Here is an 18,546-nt window from a genome sequence, read left to right as displayed (position 1 = left end):
CTGATAGAGCATCATGTCAACAATTAGTTTTTCTTCCAGTACACTAGGGCTACTGTGTAGGAATCTGTCTTGGCATCCAACAGGGTAAAAAAAATCATAGACCGATAGTGAGGATTTATTCTATGATTACATAGAGATCAATGTCAGGACAGTAAGCATGTCCTAACCTATTACATTAAATGTGTGGGCATTGGAATGTGACTGTTTTGATAATCAAAAAGCAACAGCATCATTATGGGCTTCTGTTTCTACTAATCTCCAGAACATATCTACAGGAAACCAAACTATTAGTGTATTATTTCATCACTAGATATTTTACTCTTGATACCCAACATACTGAATCATATTTTTTTTCTCTTAAGGTTGTGTCATCAATTATAACAAGAAAACGTTTCCTGTGCTAGGAGGGAAAAAAGGTAAGGCATATTTTTTTACTTTTTACTATTAATCTGTGCATGTTTATTTGTCAATACGCTGTCCTTCCCTCACCCAACACTGCCTCAGGACATACTGTAGCTAACAGGTAGACGACTGCACTAATTGGTTGCATGTGCCCTTGTCCTGATCAGTTAGTGAAGTCTCTGAAGATCTAATCATTCCACTGAGAATCATTATCATTATCAGGTATTCCACTGAGAATCATTATCATGATCAGTCATTCCACTGAGAATCATTATCAGTCAAATCCATCGTCAATTTTTCCTCTGAGACGACTGCAGTATTACATGACAGAATTGTGGAACATCTGATATTGCAGTAGTTGTTTCAGTTCTTGACCCTTTCTTAAATGATAAATAAATGGTGTTGCTTACAAACACCATTGACTGGTATCATTAAGCAAACACTTTTATCCATCGTGTCTCTGTGATGGGCTCGAGATTTGAACCCGCTTTATCAGGCAGTGACGGTACCATTGCTCCCTTCACACCCTGTAGTACTAACCACAAGTAATACTATGTACAAATAAATGTGTTATAACCAAAGACAACAATGGCTAGGATGTGGAAGCCTGTAGTTGGCTAGCTTATAAGCAAGGCACAGGCCAAACATCCTGGTTGTTCTATTAGACTAATAGAAGACTTACAGAAAAACCTCCAACTTCTACCTGACAGAGAAGAGCCACCATGGGGGATAAAGAGATGGCGTGCTTTGGCGCGGCAGCCTTATATCTACGCAAGCCAGAGAGGGAGCGAATTGAGGCCCAGAACGCGCCGTTTGATGCCAAAACTGCCTTCTTTGTGACAGAAAAGGAACAGATGTACCTAAAAGGTGTTCTTGAGAAAAAAGAGGGTGGCAAAGCCACTGTTAAAACTCTCTGTGGGAAAGTGAGTAATCGTTGACAATAATCAGGGTTTTCACAATTGAGATGTCACCAGATTTCGAGTTATAACTTTGAAATTTACATTTTCCCAGGTTCTGACTGTCAAGGAGGATGAAATCCACCCCATGAATCCTCCAAAGTATGATAAAATTGAGGACATGGCCATGATGACCCACCTCAGTGAACCAACTGTGCTGTACAACCTCAAAGAGCGTTATGCAGCATGGATGATCTATGTAAGATTCACACTGGAGAACACACACTGGTTCAATAATTGAAATTGAATGTTTTTAATGGCACTGCGTCTAATACGATAATTGTATGTATGTGTTTTCCCTTCATTCTCATCTAGACCTACTCTGGGCTGTTCTGCGTCACTGTGAACCCCTACAAGTGGCTCCCTGTGTACGATTCTGTGGTTGTGAATGGGTACAGAGGCAAGAAAAGAGTTGAAGCTCCACCCCACATCTTCTCCATCTCTGATAACGCCTATCAGTTCATGCTTCAAGGTATAATGTTTATATGACCTCATAAAATGGGAAATTACTGTATACAAAAATGTGTTTCAATGTTTGCTCAAATCTTAGATCAATAGTAAAAAAAACCTGAAGCATGTTTCAGAAGTCCATTTGTCATATAATGCACTATCTTCTGAAGTTTTCTCCTCTTCATGTTGGATCTGAATGATAAAGAGATCTAAAAGAGATCTCTTTTCTTTTCCAGATCGTGAAAATCAGTCTATCCTGATCACGTAAGAACCCTTCAACATTACACAGCCTAATAACAGTGACACAAACACATAATTTACCTTTCAGCTACAGGAACATGTAATAACACTCCATCTTTTCCATCTGTTTATTCCCAGTGGAGAATCTGGTGCAGGGAAGACTGTCAACACCAAGCGTGTCATCCAGTACTTTGCAACAATTGCAGTGGCTGGAGGAGGAAAGAAAGCTGAGGCCACCTCTGGCAAAATGCAGGTGAGGAAATCTATAAAAAAAAGACGAAAAAGAGAAAAAAAAGAGTAACATTATGATCTCATATCAGATGTATATTCACTTTTTGGAAAACAACAACTTCACTAAATGACCTCACTTCTTCTCCAGGGGTCACTAGAGGATCAGATCATTGCAGCCAACCCTCTACTGGAGGCCTATGGTAATGCCAAGACTGTGAGGAATGACAACTCCTCCCGTTTTGTAAGTATTGATCAGAACATCATATCAAATAATTTCTTTAAATAATTGTTTGAATCTTAATAATTTTTCATCACAACTCTTTCAGGGTAAATTCATCAGAATCCATTTTGGCACATCTGGCAAACTGGCTTCTGCTGATATTGAGACATGTAAGTGGTCATCGTCTAATATTAAAGTAAATGTTCAATATAATTGTATAAACTTAATAATATTTAATAACTATCAAAAACGCCATGTGACAGATCTGCTGGAGAAGTCAAGAGTGACATTCCAGCTGTCTGCTGAGAGGAGCTACCACATCTTCTACCAGCTCTGCACTGGACACAAGGCTGAGCTGATTGGTAGGACATTAAGCAAAAGGAAAGATTTAATAAAACTAAAATACTCTATTAGAAGCTATATCTATCTTACATCGCTATTTTTGTATATTGTAGAGGCCCTCCTCATCACCACCAACCCATATGATTTTCCAATGGTCAGCAGAGGTGAAATTTCTGTGAAGAGTATCAATGATGTGGAAGAGCTCATTGCTACAGATGTAAGATATCTGAGTGTCATAACCAAACTCATAATTCTGCACTGAATACATAGCACTTTGCACTGTAAATAGCACTTGAAACCTGTTGTCTCCACAGACTGCTATTGATATTTTGGGTTTCACCGCTGAGGAGAAAATGGGCATCTACAAGCTGACAGGTGCTGTGATGCATCATGGGAACATGAAGTTCAAGCAGAAGCAGAGAGAGGAGCAGGCTGAGCCTGATGGCACCGAGGGTGAGGAAAAAAAAATATTTTCACCTTGGTTAAAATGTAACACGGGCCAACAATATTTTAATGTGTCTTGAAATCAACTTCATTTAGTGGCTGATAAAATCGCCTATCTCTTGGGCCTGAACTCCGCTGACATGCTGAAGGCTCTGTGCTACCCCAGAGTGAAGGTCGGAAATGAGTATGTGACCAAAGGTCAAACCGTTCCACAGGTTGGTTGGCTATGCCAAAATAAGGCATGAGATATTATGTTGTGTTGAACTACTGTATTAATAATGTTGATTACTCCTGACAAGGTCAACAATGCTGTCAGCGCTCTGTGTAAGTCAGTCTATGAGAAGATGTTCTTGTGGATGGTTGTCCGTATCAATGAGATGCTGGACACAAAACAGCCAAGGCAGTTCTTCATTGGTGTGCTGGACATTGCTGGATTTGAGATCTTTGATGTGAGTGAATATCATAATTCTACATTACCTTATATATCATTAGGCAGTTCCTAAAGGCGGTTTGATTGTGTATGTGTGTGTGTGTGTGTGTGTGTGTGTGTGTGTGTTTACTTTTGGACATACTAGTTCAACAGCTTGGAGCAGCTGTGTATCAACTTTACCAATGAGAAACTGCAACAGTTTTTCAATCATCACATGTTTGTGCTGGAGCAAGAGGAATACAAGAAAGAAGGAATTGACTGGGAGTTCATTGACTTCGGCATGGATCTGGCTGCCTGCATTGAGCTTATTGAGAAGGTAGCGTACACACAGATTCATCTGGGCCGACCCAGACTAATATAGGCTATATGTGAATGGTCTACAGAAACACAGAGATATGTCATAACATCTGAAAACTTGATCTTTTTATAGCCAATGGGCATCTTCTCCATCCTTGAAGAGGAGTGCATGTTCCCCAAAGCCTCAGACACTACCTTCAAGAACAAGCTGTATGACCAACATCTCGGTAAAACCAAGTGCTTTGAGAAACCCAAACCAGTAAAGGGCAAACCAGAGGCCCATTTCTCTCTGGTGCACTATGCTGGCACTGTGGATTACAACATCAATGGCTGGCTGGACAAGAACAAGGATCCATTGAACGACTCTGTGGTACAGCTGTACCAGAAGGCTTCAGTCAAACTGTTATGTCTTTTGTATGCAACTCATGCTGGTGCTGAAGGTAAAAATAACTCTTAATTTCATGTTAGATGTACAACAAGACTCTATGTACATGTGTCATAGAAGTTGGGTAGCCACAGTTTTTGTAGGACAAGTTGTGGCTTCTTTTTTGACAAGTATTCTGAGCAGTTAATACTCTGTTCATGTACAAACATCCAGAAGAAATTAGGCAGAGACACAGTGGGGAGAATAAGTATGAAGAAATAAAGAAGCACGCTCAATACCTTAGTGCTTCGAACTGGGTGCTTAAACTTACTTGATACTAAATCATAAACATTGAAAATAAATAAAGCAAGCACACGGCAGTTTCCTTTTACTTTTTTAATCGCCTCACAGACGCTTCGGGCTTTACCCTTCTTCGGGTAAAGCCCGAAACATGCATTCATAGCCATAGCGTTTCTGTTGCAATCAAAATCAACCTAAGCCAACACGGTCTCACACCCAACTCGTTGAACGAGGACGCATGCAGCCGTGAACCTCACTGCTGTTCATCTGTCAATCATCACCTAAAGCCCGCCCTGACAATGTGATTGGTCCGAACAGCTCTGTATCTCGAACAGCTCTGTATCTCGAATAGTAGCAGCTGAACGGAGCAGTGCCAGACCGAAGTTCCCTGCAGAAAAATAATGTAGGCGGGGCTAAACTTCGGTCTGGCATCCAGGCTAGTTTTAGTGGCCTCTAGAACGAACAATCCAGGAAAAACACTATCCAATCAAACTGAACGGACTGTTAACGATGATTGGATTCTGATGCATTTATCAAACTGCAATCTGCTCCTCCCTCCCGCTCTTGAACAAGCATTGCATGTTCCTGTACTCTGGAGGCAAGACTTCGGGGGAAGTCTGAAGAAAGGGGTTGGGACTTTTGAGCCTCTATGGGAATTTGGGCCTCTATGGGAATTTAACATAAGGGTGCAAATACTTATGCCCCCTGTATTTTAGGGAAGAACATTTATGTATTTATTTACGATACATTCTTCATTCACAAAGAAAATTGGTGTCCTTAAATGTTGCAATTTTACTATTTTTTTTTCAAAAAGGCATTAAGATAATTTTCCAAAAGATGATTTTATATTCCTCTTTTTAGTCAACGTTAACATGGGTTCAAATACTTATTCTCCCCACTGTAACGACAACGTATAATAATGAGTAGAGAATCAATGACTGTACTATTTTGTCAGCAGATGGTGGTGGAAAGAAAGGCGGCAAAAAGAAGGGTGGTTCTTTCCAGACTGTGTCTGCTTTGTTCAGGGTAAGTTTCAGATTAATAACTGATTAATGCATATTTATATTGGTTTTATTGCTGTTGATTGATTGGTCACAGCACCTTGTACACTCTTAACTGAACTTGAGACCTTAATCCTTGTAGGAGAACCTGGGCAAGCTGATGACCAACCTGAGGAGCACCCATCCTCACTTTGTGCGTTGTTTGATTCCCAACGAGTCAAAGACTCCAGGTTTGAACCACTGCATTAAATTACTAATACAGTCTGCGAACATGTCTGTTTTCATTTGAGTCAACAATTTACTCCTGATTTTAGGTCTTATGGAGAATTTCCTGGTCATCCACCAGCTTAGGTGCAATGGTGTGTTAGAGGGTATCAGAATCTGCAGAAAGGGCTTCCCCAGCAGAATCCTCTATGCTGACTTCAAGCAGCGGTATTATCATAAGACATCAATCTTGATCTCAAATGTTACCAAGTGTTGCTACAACTGTTAACACTGAAAGCAAAATGTAACTATCGTCTAATCTATTTCAGTCATTTTGTTCATTACATCTGATTTAGATACAAAGTATTGAATGCAAGTGTCATCCCGGATGGTCAGTTCATCGATAACAAGAAGGCTTCAGAGAAACTCTTGGGCTCCATTGATGTAGACCAGAGTCAGTACAAGTTTGGCCACACAAAGGTAAACACTAGGTCATTTCCAAACCTCATCTTAGCTTCTTCACTCTTAGTCTCCTCACCTGGTCTAAGTCTCTTGTTCTACCAGTATCACATTTCTTAGAATATTAACCACGGTCATTTCATCATCTTGAGTTGTGGGAAAACAAGCATGTTGTGTCTTAGATGACAGCATATTCTGTCCAATTCCAGGTGTTCTTCAAAGCTGGTCTGCTGGGTACCCTTGAGGAGATGCGAGATGAGAAATTGGCAACTCTGGTCACAATGACTCAGGCCCTCTGCCGTGGATATGTAATGAGAAAAGAGTTTGTGAAGATGATGCAAAGGAGGTAACACAAAATAAAATTAGGATGACTAAAATCAACCCAAAGAATAGACACTCAAGATGACTTCACATGCTAATAATGTTAAATGCTTAAACTTATTTATTCCTATAGAGAGGCTATCTATACCATACAGTACAACATCCGCTCATTCATGAATGTGAAAACCTGGCCATGGATGAAGCTGTACTTCAAGATCAAGCCTCTTCTGAAGAGTGCTGAAACTGAGAAAGAAATGGCAGCAATGAAGGAAAACTATGAGAAAATGAAAGTGGACCTTGAAAAAGCCTTGTCCAAGAAGAAAGAACTTGAAGAGAAGATGGTCACACTACTGAAAGAAAAAAATGATCTGCAATTGGCAGTGTCAGCTGTGGGTTGATATTTAACAGATTTCAGAAAAAAGGTAGAAAACTTTTGAGATAAGGATTATGTTCTTCATTTCTATATTTTTCTGTTTATTTCACTATAGGAATCGGACAGCCTCTCAGATGCTGAGGAGAGATGTGAGGGTCTCATTAAGAGCAAAATCCAGATGGAGGCCAAACTCAAAGAGTCAATCGAGAGGCTTGAGGATGAAGAGGAGATGAACGCTGAGTTGACTGCCAAGAAGAGGAAGCTGGAGGATGAGTGCTCGGAGCTGAAGAAAGACATTGATGACTTGGAGCTCACCCTGGCCAAAGTGGAGAAGGAGAAACATGCCACAGAAAACAAGGTTACGTTCATTTTGTGCTTTATACACGTTTTGTTCATTCCATAGTTTAGAGGGAACAGAATATTATATAGTACATTATACTAAAATCACATCCCCTTAGGTTAAAAATCTTACTGAGGAGATGGCATCTCAAGATGAAGCCATCGCTAAATTATCCAAGGAGAAGAAAGCCCTCCAAGAGGCACACCAGCAGATTCTGGATGATCTCCAAGCAGAGGAAGACAAAGTCAACACTCTAACCAAAGCAAAGGCCAAGCTTGAACAACAAGTAGATGATGTAAGTATATCAAAGAAGAGTATTTCTGAATAATAACAATAACTCTGATCATTGACTATTTACAAAACCTAGCTGGAAGGGTCATTGGAGCAAGAAAAGAAGATTCGCATGGATCTGGAGAGAGCCAAGAGAAAGCTGGAGGGTGACCTGAAACTGGCCCAGGAATCCATAATGGATCTGGAGAATGACAAGCAGCAGTCTGAAGAAAAGAACAAAAAGTAGGACACCTTTTAAATCCAAAAAGGTTCAACATAATTATAATTGATGTCATATTACGTACAAATATACTCAAGATGTTTGATATAACATCTCTGTGGTATTGTTCGCGCAGGAAAGACTTTGAAATTAGTCAACTTCTTGGGAGGATTGAAGATGAACAGTCACTGGGAATTCAGCTTCAGAAGAAGATTAAGGAACTCCAGGTGATGTATTCATTCTGAATGTGTTGTACATTTAGCTGAATGTGCTAATTTATGAAACATTCAGAATAACAAAACCCTTTCTGTCAGGCTCGCATTGAAGAACTGGAAGAAGAAATCGAAGCTGAACGTGCTGCTCGGGCTAAAGTTGAGAAGCAGAGAGCTGATCTCTCCAGGGAACTTGAGGAGATCAGTGAGAGGCTTGAGGAGGCTGGTGGGGCCACTTCTGCTCAGATTGAGATGAACAAAAGGCGTGAGGTAGAGTTCCAGAAGCTGCGTCGTGATCTTGAGGAGTCCACTCTGCAGCATGAAGCTACTGCTGCCGCTCTCCGCAAGAAGCAGGCCGACACTGTGGCTGAACTGGGCGAGCAGATTGATAACCTGCAGCGTGTCAAGCAAAAGCTGGAGAAGGAGAAGTGTGAATACAAAATGGAGATTGATGATCTCTCCAGTAATATGGAGGCCATTGCCAAATCCAAGGTAAATGATTTTTTGAAAATCTTAAGATGTGAAGTTGAAAAGATTCTGTCATCATGACAACGACAATCAAATGAAGGCTGTTGATACCGTTTCTGACAGGCAAACCTTGAGAAGATGTGTAGAACTTTGGAAGATCAACTCAGTGAAATAAAATCCAAGAACGAAGAAAATGTCCGTCACTTAAATGACTTCAGTGTACAAAAAGCAAGACTTCAAACCGAAAATGGTATGTTATGTAAATGTCCTTGAAAATGTATAGTAGTTCTCTTGGTTCTGTTGGATGTGTGCAGTATTGAGTGCCTCAATTCTTCTGTTTTTTCATACGTTATCTTAGGCCCTTTTGAGAGGCACTCTGTAAATAGAGTATTCTCTATTTTGAAAAAGTATTTAAAAGTCTGTTCTATTTCAATGTACATGTAGTTCATGAGTTCATGAGATCACCCAAACAGTGACATTTCTAAAGAAGAACTTACAACTCGAAACGTCATGGATCGGAGAATCTCATTAAAACTGCACTGAAAGGGACCTTTAGTGTGCACAGAGTTATATACTTTTCATATTGCACTGCCTTGGGTCCAGCAACTGCACTTTCTTGTGATGTGCACACCCTTTTGATAATTCCGTAAATATTATCGAAACATTTATTTCAACATAACATATTAGGTGAGATGGGCCGCCAGCTCGAAGAGAGAGAGTCTCTTGTCTCTCAGCTGACTAGAAGCAAGCAAGCCTACACTCAGCAGATCGAGGAGCTGAAAAGGCAAATGGAGGAGGAAGTCAAGGCAAGTTCAGTTAATTATGTTATAGTAGGCCCCAGCCGTGGCGCGACTGGCTGGGGCACCTGCACCGCACACCGGCGACCCGGGTTCGATTCCCGCCCCGTGGTCCTTTCCGGATCCCACCCCAGTTCTCTCTCCCTCTCGCTTCCTGTCATACTCTCTACTGTCCTGTCCAATTAAAGGCATAAAAAGCCCCATAAAAATAATCTTAAAAAAAAACCAATATGTTATAGTAGGCAAGCTCAGTTAATATGTTGACCCTTACAATGTTTTTTTGGTAGATTGATATTTTAAAATATTTCCTAAAGGCCAAGAATGCCCTGGCTCATGCTGTCCAATCATCCCGTCATGACTGTGACATGCTCAGAGAGCAGTATGAGGAGGAGCAGGAGGCCAAGGCTGATCTGCAGCGTGGAATGTCCAAGGCCAACAGTGAGGTGGCTCAGTGGAGAACAAAATATGAAACTGATGCCATCCAGCGCACTGAGGAGCTGGAGGAGGCCAAGTATGATGATGTCATTGAATAAAATTAAAATTATTTTAGAAATAGTTATATCATAACACTTGATTTTTCTGCACTGTTTCCAGGAAAAAACTTGCCCAGCGCCTACAAGATGCTGAGGAGTCCATTGAGGCTGTGAATGCCAAGTGTGCCTCTCTGGAAAAGACCAAGCAGAGACTCCTAAATGAAGTGGAGGACCTCATGATTGATGTAGAGAGAGCAAATGCACTGGCTGCCAACCTTGACAAGAAACAGAGAAATTTTGACAAGGTAAAAACACTATTTGAGCATTGGATATTACATGATTATATTACCATAATTTGCCATCAATATATCCATAAATCTACTTGAAATGAAAATGAATATGGTCTTCTGCCAGTCGAGTTGAGTTTTGGATATTATGATTCCATTGCCATCATTTCTATGTAGATCTTGAAAGTTGATTAATGTTTTCAAAAAATATGTCTGAATTTACTTGAAATGAAAATGAACACAGTCTAATTACACATTTAGGTTCTGGCAGAATGGAAGCAAAAGTATGAGGAGTGCCAGGCTGAGCTGGAAGGTGCCCAGAAAGAGGCTCGCTCTCTGAGCACTGAGCTCTTCAAGATGAAGAACTGTTATGAAGAGACTCTGGATCATCTGGAGACCCTGAAGAGGGAGAACAAGAACCTGCAACGTAAGGATCTTTGAGTATGCAATCAATATCAATGAGACACTGGAGTTACCAAGTACTTTCATATTGAATTGTTTTTACTTTTAATCTCAGAGGAAATATCAGACTTGACTGAGCAACTGGGTGAGACAGGTAAAACCATCCATGAGCTGGAAAAGTCTAAGAAGACAATAGAAGCAGAAAAATATGAAATCCAAGCTGCACTTGAAGAGGCAGAGGTGAGAACATTGTGATCTGAGGACAAAAAGATGTTTGAAAGATGAAAAGAAGTTGATGGTGACTAGCACTTCTTTCTGAATTTCAAAACTCAGGCCACTCTTGAGCATGAGGAGTCCAAGATTCTTCGTGTCCAGTTGGAGCTCACACAAGTCAAGGGTGAGATTGACAGGAAGCTGGCTGAGAAGGATGAGGAGATTGAGCAGATCAAGAGGAACAGCCAGAGGGTGATTGACACCATGCAGAGCACTCTAGATTCTGAAATCAGGAGCAGAAATGATGCCCTGAGAATCAAGAAGAAGATGGAGGGAGACCTCAATGAGATGGAGATTCAGCTCAGCCATGCCAATCGCCAGGCTTCTGAAGCTCAGAAACAGCTGAGGAATGTCCAGGGACAGCTCAAGGTATATCAATTTACAATTCTTATTTCTTCTTTTCAGTTCTTTAATTGCAAAAAAATAACGCTAATTGCAATATCAGGATGCCCAACTGCACCTTGATGATGCTATCAGAGGACAAGACGACATGAGAGAGCAGGTTGCCATGGTGGAGCGCAGGAACACCCTAATGCTGGCTGAGATTGAGGAGCTGAGAGCTGCTCTGGAGCAGACAGAGAGAGGCCGCAAAGTGGCCGAGCAGGAGCTGGTGGATGCCAGTGAGCGTGTAACGCTGCTGCACTCCCAGGTGAGAGCATCCCACCACATATATCAAATAACTAATACATATTTTAGTCATATACTTTACTATTTAAATGTAATTAATGTAATAATATTTTTAAAAAAAATAACCAACATCTACTTTTATTCAAATAGAACACTAGTCTTCTCAATACCAAGAAAAAGCTGGAGGCTGATCTAGTTCAAATCCAAGGTGAGGTAGAAGACACAGTCCAAGATGCCAGGAATGCAGAGGAAAAGGCCAAGAAAGCCATAACGGACGTAAGTCCATTTCATTTCATTCCACCAAAGTCATGACTGAATGTAATTTATAAGTTCATTTAGCCATTTTCCCAAAAATTGGCAACGGAATACATTGACCTAGATGTAAAAACAATTCAGGCTGCCATGATGGCTGAGGAACTGAAGAAGGAGCAGGACACCAGTTCTCACCTGGAGAGGATGAAGAAGAACCTGGAGATCACAGTCAAAGACCTGCAGCACCGTCTGGATGAGGCTGAGAACCTGGCCATGAAGGGTGGCAAGAAACAACTCCAGAAACTGGAGGCTAGGGTACTACATCCCAAAGCATACACACTGGCCCATGACTGATTGATTGGTGTTTGATGCTTAACACCTAATGCAATCTCTTTTCAAGGTGCGTGAGCTGGAAAGTGAGGTCGAGGCTGAACAGAGACGAGGAGCTGATGCTATTAAAGGTGTCCGCAAATATGAGAGAAGAGTGAAGGAGCTCACATACCAGGTTTGATGTACTACGGTGCAAACATCTTTAATAAAAGAATGTGTAATATTTTTAAGGTTATGTGTAATTACAAAGCTATAAACCTCTTTCTGCAGACTGAAGAAGACAAGAAGAATATCGCAAGGCTTCAGGACCTGGTAGATAAGCTACAGCTGAAAGTGAAGGCCTACAAGAGACAGGCTGAGGAAGCTGTGAGTATATTTCAGATAGACATTCAATGACACACTACTTACCACCAAATTATTTCACATTTTACTACTATCATCATTAATGTTGCTTTTGTAATCACAGTCACATTTCAATTAAATACTTTGAACCTTTTCCCCCCCAAAATATTTTGCAATCTTTCTGTTTCCTCTTCCTCCAGGAGGAGCAGGCCAACACTCACCTGTCCAAACACAGGAAGGTGCAGCATGAGCTTGAAGAGGCTGAGGAACGTGCTGACATCGCTGAGTCCCAAGTCAACAAGCTGAGGGTCAAGAGTCGTGATCTTGGCAGGGTAAGATACAAAGAATTTTATGTTATTTAAGTCATTTTATTTGCATATAAATGGATTTTAAGTGCTAGCATTTTCTTCACCTTGTGTAACAGTAGCATCTTATATTTCCCCTTACTTCCTCCACAGGGCAAGGAAGCTGAAGAGTGAAGACAGAAGTTGGCTATAAATGTCATACCTATACAAGTACCCATAAAATATGGTACACTTGTAAAAGGCTTTGATCAATAAAATAGTTAGAAATATCTGCACATTTTGTGTTTTATTGTTATTTATCTGTCCCATAAGTAAATTAAGCTAGCACTATTTGTAGCTCACTGAATGCCTTGCCATTGCACTCTACACTGTACTCTTATTATCAGTGTCCATAAAGTGACAAAAGCATGAAACTTTCCAGGTTTGTTCTTGATGACATAAGCTTTGACTTAAGATGTGGAGGAATTCTTAGTTTGACCCCTGAGATCAGCCTAGTGGGTCATTGTGATGAAATTTCCATGCACAAAATTAAGAAGGGGTGTATCTTTGGATCTAAATGTGACAGAAATGAAAAGCTATACTGCTTAGCTTCGCTTATTTGTTAGCCAGCTACCTGATGAATGTATGGAAATGTTTGAATCAGTCCATGTTCTCAAGTGATGCAAAATCCAAAACTGACAACAGACCAAGTTACATATCTGCCAAAAAACCATGGGGTGGACCTGGCCACAACTTCAGAGAATACAAATGGTTAACGGTTACAGTTATGAGGGGGTCCTCAGGAAATGTTTTCCCCAAAAGGGGTGCTTGAAACGAAAAACATTGAGAACCCCTGGAGTAAAACCAGGTCCCTGTTTCTGAGCAGGGCAAGCCCAAGACAGCATTTTATACACCATTTGGCCTGTTGGAATGGAACAGGATGCCATTTGGGCTATGCAATGCCCCAAGCAATTTTCAGTGACTTATGCAGAGAAAGTTTGGGAAACAACAGGGTCAGTCTTCGCTTTTGTACTTGGATGACATCATTGTCTTCTCTGCCTCAGTCACCCAACATCTGCAGCGCCTGGAAGTGGTCTTAAGTTGGCTCCACCAAGAAGGGTTGAAAGCTAAGTTGGAGAAGTGTGCTTTCTTTCAGATAGAGGTTAGCTACTGGGGGCACATTATCTCAAGTCAGGGGGTTTCCACTAACCTGGCAAAGATGGTGGAGGTAGCTGAGTGGCAGTGGCCTAGTCGTGTCAGAACTGCGGTCCTTTTTAGGATTTGCTACTCTTTCAACTCTGTCTGGGTGGAAAAATATTGCACAACCCCTTACCACCCTGCAGGTAATGGAGAGTGCGAGAGGTTCATTAGAACTTTCCACAATCTGGAAGCGTGACTGGACCTCCTGCCTCCCACAGCTGCTCTTTTGTTATAATTCCACACCTCACCAGAGAACAGGGGAACCTCTGTTCTTTTTGATGTTCGGGCAGGAACCTAAACTCCCAATAGACTTTCTCCTGGGTCAGGTTCAAGATCCAGTACCAGGAGGAGTACAGGATTGGATAGTTGAGCACCAGGCCAGACTAAAGTAGCATTTGAGGGAGCCCATGAGCGGGCGGCTGCTGGCAGCAACTATTCACCGGAAGGAGCAGCTGTGTGCCCAGGATGCACCCCTGCCAGGGGCTGCTGTAAGATCCAGGACATCTGGAGTTCAGTGGTCTACTCTACCAGATCCTGAAGGCTCCCCAGGGGGAGAGAGTTGTCTATATAGTAGCTCCAGTGGACAACTTGAACAAGGTAAAGCATGTCCATCGGGAGAGGTGGAAGTAGTAGCCGTAATGGTTACTGTGGTGCATCATCTGTGCATGTATATGCATACCTATGCATGTGGAGTGCTAACTGGGCCCTGGTTATTATGATTACTGTGTGTGTGTGTGTGTGTGTGTGTGTGTGTGTGTGTGTGTGTGTGTGTGTGTGTGTGTGTGTGTGTGTGTGTGTGTGTGTGTGTGTGTGTGTGTGTGTGTGTGTGTGTGTGTGTGTGTGTGTGTGTGTGTGTGTGTGTGTGTGTGTGTGTGTGTGTGTGTGTGTGTGTGTGTGTGTGTGTGTGTGTGCATGTGCAGCTGAGTACTAGTGCATGTGGGGATACATGTGGGTACGCTGGTGTGTGTTGTGTGGGATGTGCTTGTCTGTACTAGTGTGTGTGTTTGCATGCTAATTGACCTTTCTCCCAGTGACCCGGGATGCCCACCTCGCCCTGTGTATCGCTCTGCGAGAAGGGAAAATATTGTCGGCCACCCGATTTAAGATAAGTCCTTCTCTGATAAGAAAGAACCAGCACCAGTGTATCTGTGCTGTAAGCCACGCATTATGGACTATTGATTAATCCCCTTTCTCTTCCAGTGTCTCTCACTAGACAGGAGCTGTGAGCCCAAGTGGTGGCGGGGTGGTCTCCTAGGTGGTGGAGTCCCTTCACTCCTCCTGCTGTAATACACTGGGTGTTTGTGAGTGACATATGGAAGTATTCACGGGTGGTGTGGATTTTCCGGGCCCTCTCTCCACTGATAGCCCCTCGCACCCTGGTAAGCTCCAGCCCTGCTCCTGGCACCATTCATTTTGCTTAGGGGCCATATGACATGGTGCGCAGCCAGATCACTGTGTGCAGTGTTGCTTGTATTGTCTTTATTAGCAAGACATCATTGCCCCAATTCTGGCACATCCCTCAACGTTCACTGGGTTTAACCCTAAAACCTATTCATTTAGTTGAAATCAATAAAATAAAGCCACAGCAAAATTACCTGGCCCCTGATACAAAGATACGGAGTGAAGGGGTTGTCAGTAACCTTTATTGTCCAGTGTCACTTCCACCTCCTTGTAAAGACTTTGCACAGAGATTGCAAAGACATCTAAATGAAACAGGATCTTTGATGAACTCTCAACCGTATGAGCCACAGCATATCCCATTATGGTGACATTATAGGATCTGTCCTGACTGATCATATTATTCAGCCTGTAGTTACCCCCTCTGATAACTATCCTCCCTTTGCATTGCCTCTCCAACCTTGTAACTGTTCTGAGTCAGAAAGAGTTGGATTACTATAATGGCATTTCAGTGACACATATTCTGAACATATAGAAAGAGAAACATGGAACCAAAATTAAATAAATAATAATTGAAAAAAAAAAAAAAAACAGGCTTACTCTTGAGGTAAGGTTTGTCTCCCTCTGCTTTTGCAGTAGAACATGAGCTTCATTCACACCATTAACAAGACCATACAGTGACAAGTGCTGCCATATTCCACCTTTCCTGAATATATCATGTGTCAGGTAATATGAGGCAGGTGAGTGTTGACCAAGTGGGAATGCGATATTAGAAACCATTTTGTCAACAAAAGCCCACACGTTAGGGGAATGTTTGTATAAAATTAGGACGTGGTAAGAAAAGTTAATAATATAGAGGGAAAGAAAAGTATAACTGCCTTGAAAATATACATGCGATCAATTAACAAGCTTTTCATATGGTGAATTAAAAAAATTAGGATTTTCTTACCTCGTCATAGTTGATAAATGTCCAGATCATTGCATTCGTGAATTTGCCGCCCGTCCCCACAATTGTCATTTTGGCTTAGGTCTAGCTGCAGAAACCAACAAAAGATAAATCCCGGCAATCATGTTTTTGGAAAGAGCACATTCAAACAGTAAAGCAGAGAGGTGTGTAAAGATGCCTCATCCCCAATGATAAATTAAACACTGAGGTCCGTGACAAGAGCCCGCTGCCCCACAGCTCCCCACATATCTGATGCAAGCACAAGCTCCACCTCTGCTGCGCTCTGTATCAGCACTGGAGGGGGTGAGAGGATGACAGAGCATGATCTGAAGTTGATTTATGCACAGCAACCTCGATTTGGCATTCTTACATTAAGTCCAGTTGAGCACATGCCTCAAATGAAATCACACTTTATATGATTTTATCTCTTGATGTGATCTGTTAACCAAAGTCAACAATAATTTCAGTGTGATTTCATCATGAAAATGGTCCTCTACTTTAGACCACCACAAAGACATCTAAAATGTATGTTTACATCACATATTATTTATGTTTTGTTTTGGCAAGAATGTTACTCTTTCTTGTATCTCTTTCATAGGCACCTTAAGCTCTTAATAGAAACGTTAATATTACCACACTGTTGTGAGATAGATAAAATTATCCTACAATACGTATCGAAGCACAGGGAAAAAACAAATGACCGAAAATTGCCCTCAGACACACATAGGCCACTTACGTGTTGTGATGGCATCGGTCCTCCTCTTTCACTCGCGACACTATTCAAACAGTAGCAGCTGCTGAAGAAAGCGATGATCTGACGAGAGTCATTGGTTTCCTATTGAAATACACAAAGCATCTGAGTAGTACAGCTACGTTTCCACAATACCACTCTCCAGCATGTTGACAGAGATGGCCACGTGAGCAGGCTGCTATATTTGTATTTCTTCCAAATAAGAATATTCTGTTGTGGAGAGATCAGATATCATCTTGTTTTAATGGAACACAGCAGCCATCACCAACCACACACCATAATATCACAGATGTAATTGCTTCAGAATTTCTTAGCCCTCCTCCCTTGTGTGCCAATGACAGATCACGTTCCCAGCAATAAAGCTGTGATCTGCGGAATCTTTCCATCTCATGGCATGATCCCTTGGGTGCTACATTGTTGGCAAAATGGAGGAAGGGCAGTCATACCAGCCTAGAAAAGTCCAGCTTGGGCAGTAAAGCTAATTTTATCAGGTCAACGACCTGATTCAGATGCATATGTTGTATCTTTATTAGTGAAATGCAGATGGTTTTATTAAATGTGATTAAGTTCCATGCTTTTTTTGAGGAAAGCCTTTATTTGTGTAGGCACTATTGAAATTGATGCTTGATGCTGCAATGCAATGTGGCACTGAGTGACACAGAAAGAACAGTGCTGTGAGTTATCTGTCCATTAGTGTGGAGCTGATGCAGCTGATGCAAAAAAAACCAACCAAACAATAGCAGCTGCCAGGAGAGTCATCTTGCGGCCCTGACCAACAGTAAACGTGTTAACTCACTTGTGATTGAACTGACCACTTGTGTTTTATTGTTGAGCGCAACAATAATAATAAAAAAAGGCTATACAGACATCTGAAGATGCCTTATGTAATATTTCAAAGGAACGGTGAGATGTCGCGATAGATGAGGAGGAGGAAGGACACAAATGACTGATACCCGGGATATCTATCCAAGCTCCATCACTTTACGGATGGAGGGGAAAGAGCACAGCTGTCCTTGCAACGGTGGAGTATAATCTTCTGGCTGTCTTCTCCGTCCTTCTGACTCACTATGTGCCACTGTATCATCTTTTATTCCTTTGTGAAATGTGGAACATGTCATGTGGCCCTTTGCAACAGTAGACGGGTGACATTTCCAGGCTCCCCCACAAAGGAAGCATCAATGCTGTGCCAGAGGGCATACATTCTGACATAAGCCCAAGCTAAAGACAACTGAACCTGAGTCTCCACAAATCAGCAGTTTATTTACAGCTTTTCATCAACAGCTTGGAGTAAAACCCCATCAAATGCTCTCTTTTTTTAGCACTTTGTGGGATTTGGCATTTAAAAATGTCACCATAGTAATCTAATCACATGGTCAAAATGATGTATGAAGCACATAATTCTTCAGTTTGACATAGGCCCAACATAAAAACATTCAGCAATACTAAATGGTTGTGCCGAGAGTCATCGACAGTTATGCAACAGTTATTTGTTTTTATCAAATGATTATTTATGTTATGTAATATATTTCATATAATGTATGTATGTTTGCATGTATCTATGGATTTAGACATCTATGCTTCTATTATATTACGTTTAAATCTATGTCTGACAAACCATTAAACTATTGAACTAGGCCTTT

At 41.5% G+C, this 18,546-nt stretch overlaps 1 protein-coding gene and 1 long non-coding RNA gene across 2 annotated transcripts in view; one reads left to right on the top strand and one right to left on the bottom strand.

Annotated features, from left to right (window-relative positions):
* Nucleotides 1-361: 361 nt before the first annotated feature.
* LOC134092462 (myosin heavy chain, fast skeletal muscle-like) lies at nucleotides 362-12,850 on the top strand. Its single transcript, XM_062545335.1, has 40 exons — nucleotides 362-416; nucleotides 1,113-1,325; nucleotides 1,414-1,557; nucleotides 1,674-1,830; nucleotides 2,045-2,072; nucleotides 2,187-2,301; nucleotides 2,428-2,520; nucleotides 2,606-2,669; nucleotides 2,763-2,861; nucleotides 2,955-3,058; nucleotides 3,156-3,294; nucleotides 3,382-3,500; nucleotides 3,585-3,734; nucleotides 3,861-4,031; nucleotides 4,146-4,452; nucleotides 5,635-5,702; nucleotides 5,820-5,907; nucleotides 5,992-6,109; nucleotides 6,238-6,361; nucleotides 6,550-6,686; nucleotides 6,795-7,050; nucleotides 7,150-7,392; nucleotides 7,493-7,669; nucleotides 7,742-7,887; nucleotides 8,001-8,091; nucleotides 8,179-8,568; nucleotides 8,668-8,794; nucleotides 9,232-9,350; nucleotides 9,656-9,852; nucleotides 9,936-10,119; nucleotides 10,363-10,528; nucleotides 10,619-10,743; nucleotides 10,837-11,145; nucleotides 11,222-11,425; nucleotides 11,554-11,679; nucleotides 11,800-11,970; nucleotides 12,056-12,160; nucleotides 12,256-12,351; nucleotides 12,528-12,659; nucleotides 12,786-12,850. The coding sequence occupies exons 2-40, from the start codon at nucleotides 1,125-1,127 to the stop codon at nucleotides 12,804-12,806; spliced, it is 5,811 nt and encodes a 1,936-aa protein (XP_062401319.1). The 5' UTR covers nucleotides 362-416; nucleotides 1,113-1,124; the 3' UTR covers nucleotides 12,807-12,850.
* The window catches only part of LOC134092464 (uncharacterized), a 31,566-nt gene continuing 15,182 nt past the window's right edge, over nucleotides 2,163-18,546 (bottom strand). The window contains exons 4-8 of the long non-coding RNA XR_009940234.1: nucleotides 16,892-16,990; nucleotides 16,159-16,243; nucleotides 12,740-12,795; nucleotides 12,549-12,650; nucleotides 2,163-2,311 (exon numbers count right to left, since the gene is read on the bottom strand). This is a non-coding gene — a long non-coding RNA (uncharacterized LOC134092464). The remainder of the gene's footprint in view (nucleotides 2,312-12,548; nucleotides 12,651-12,739; nucleotides 12,796-16,158; nucleotides 16,244-16,891; nucleotides 16,991-18,546) is intronic.

Source organism: Sardina pilchardus, chromosome 9, assembly GCF_963854185.1.
Source record: "Sardina pilchardus chromosome 9, fSarPil1.1, whole genome shotgun sequence".
Classification (NCBI taxonomy): domain Eukaryota; kingdom Metazoa; phylum Chordata; class Actinopteri; order Clupeiformes; family Clupeidae; genus Sardina; species Sardina pilchardus.
Note: the sequence above shows the minus strand (reverse complement) of the source record. Positions and strands in the feature narration are given on the sequence as shown.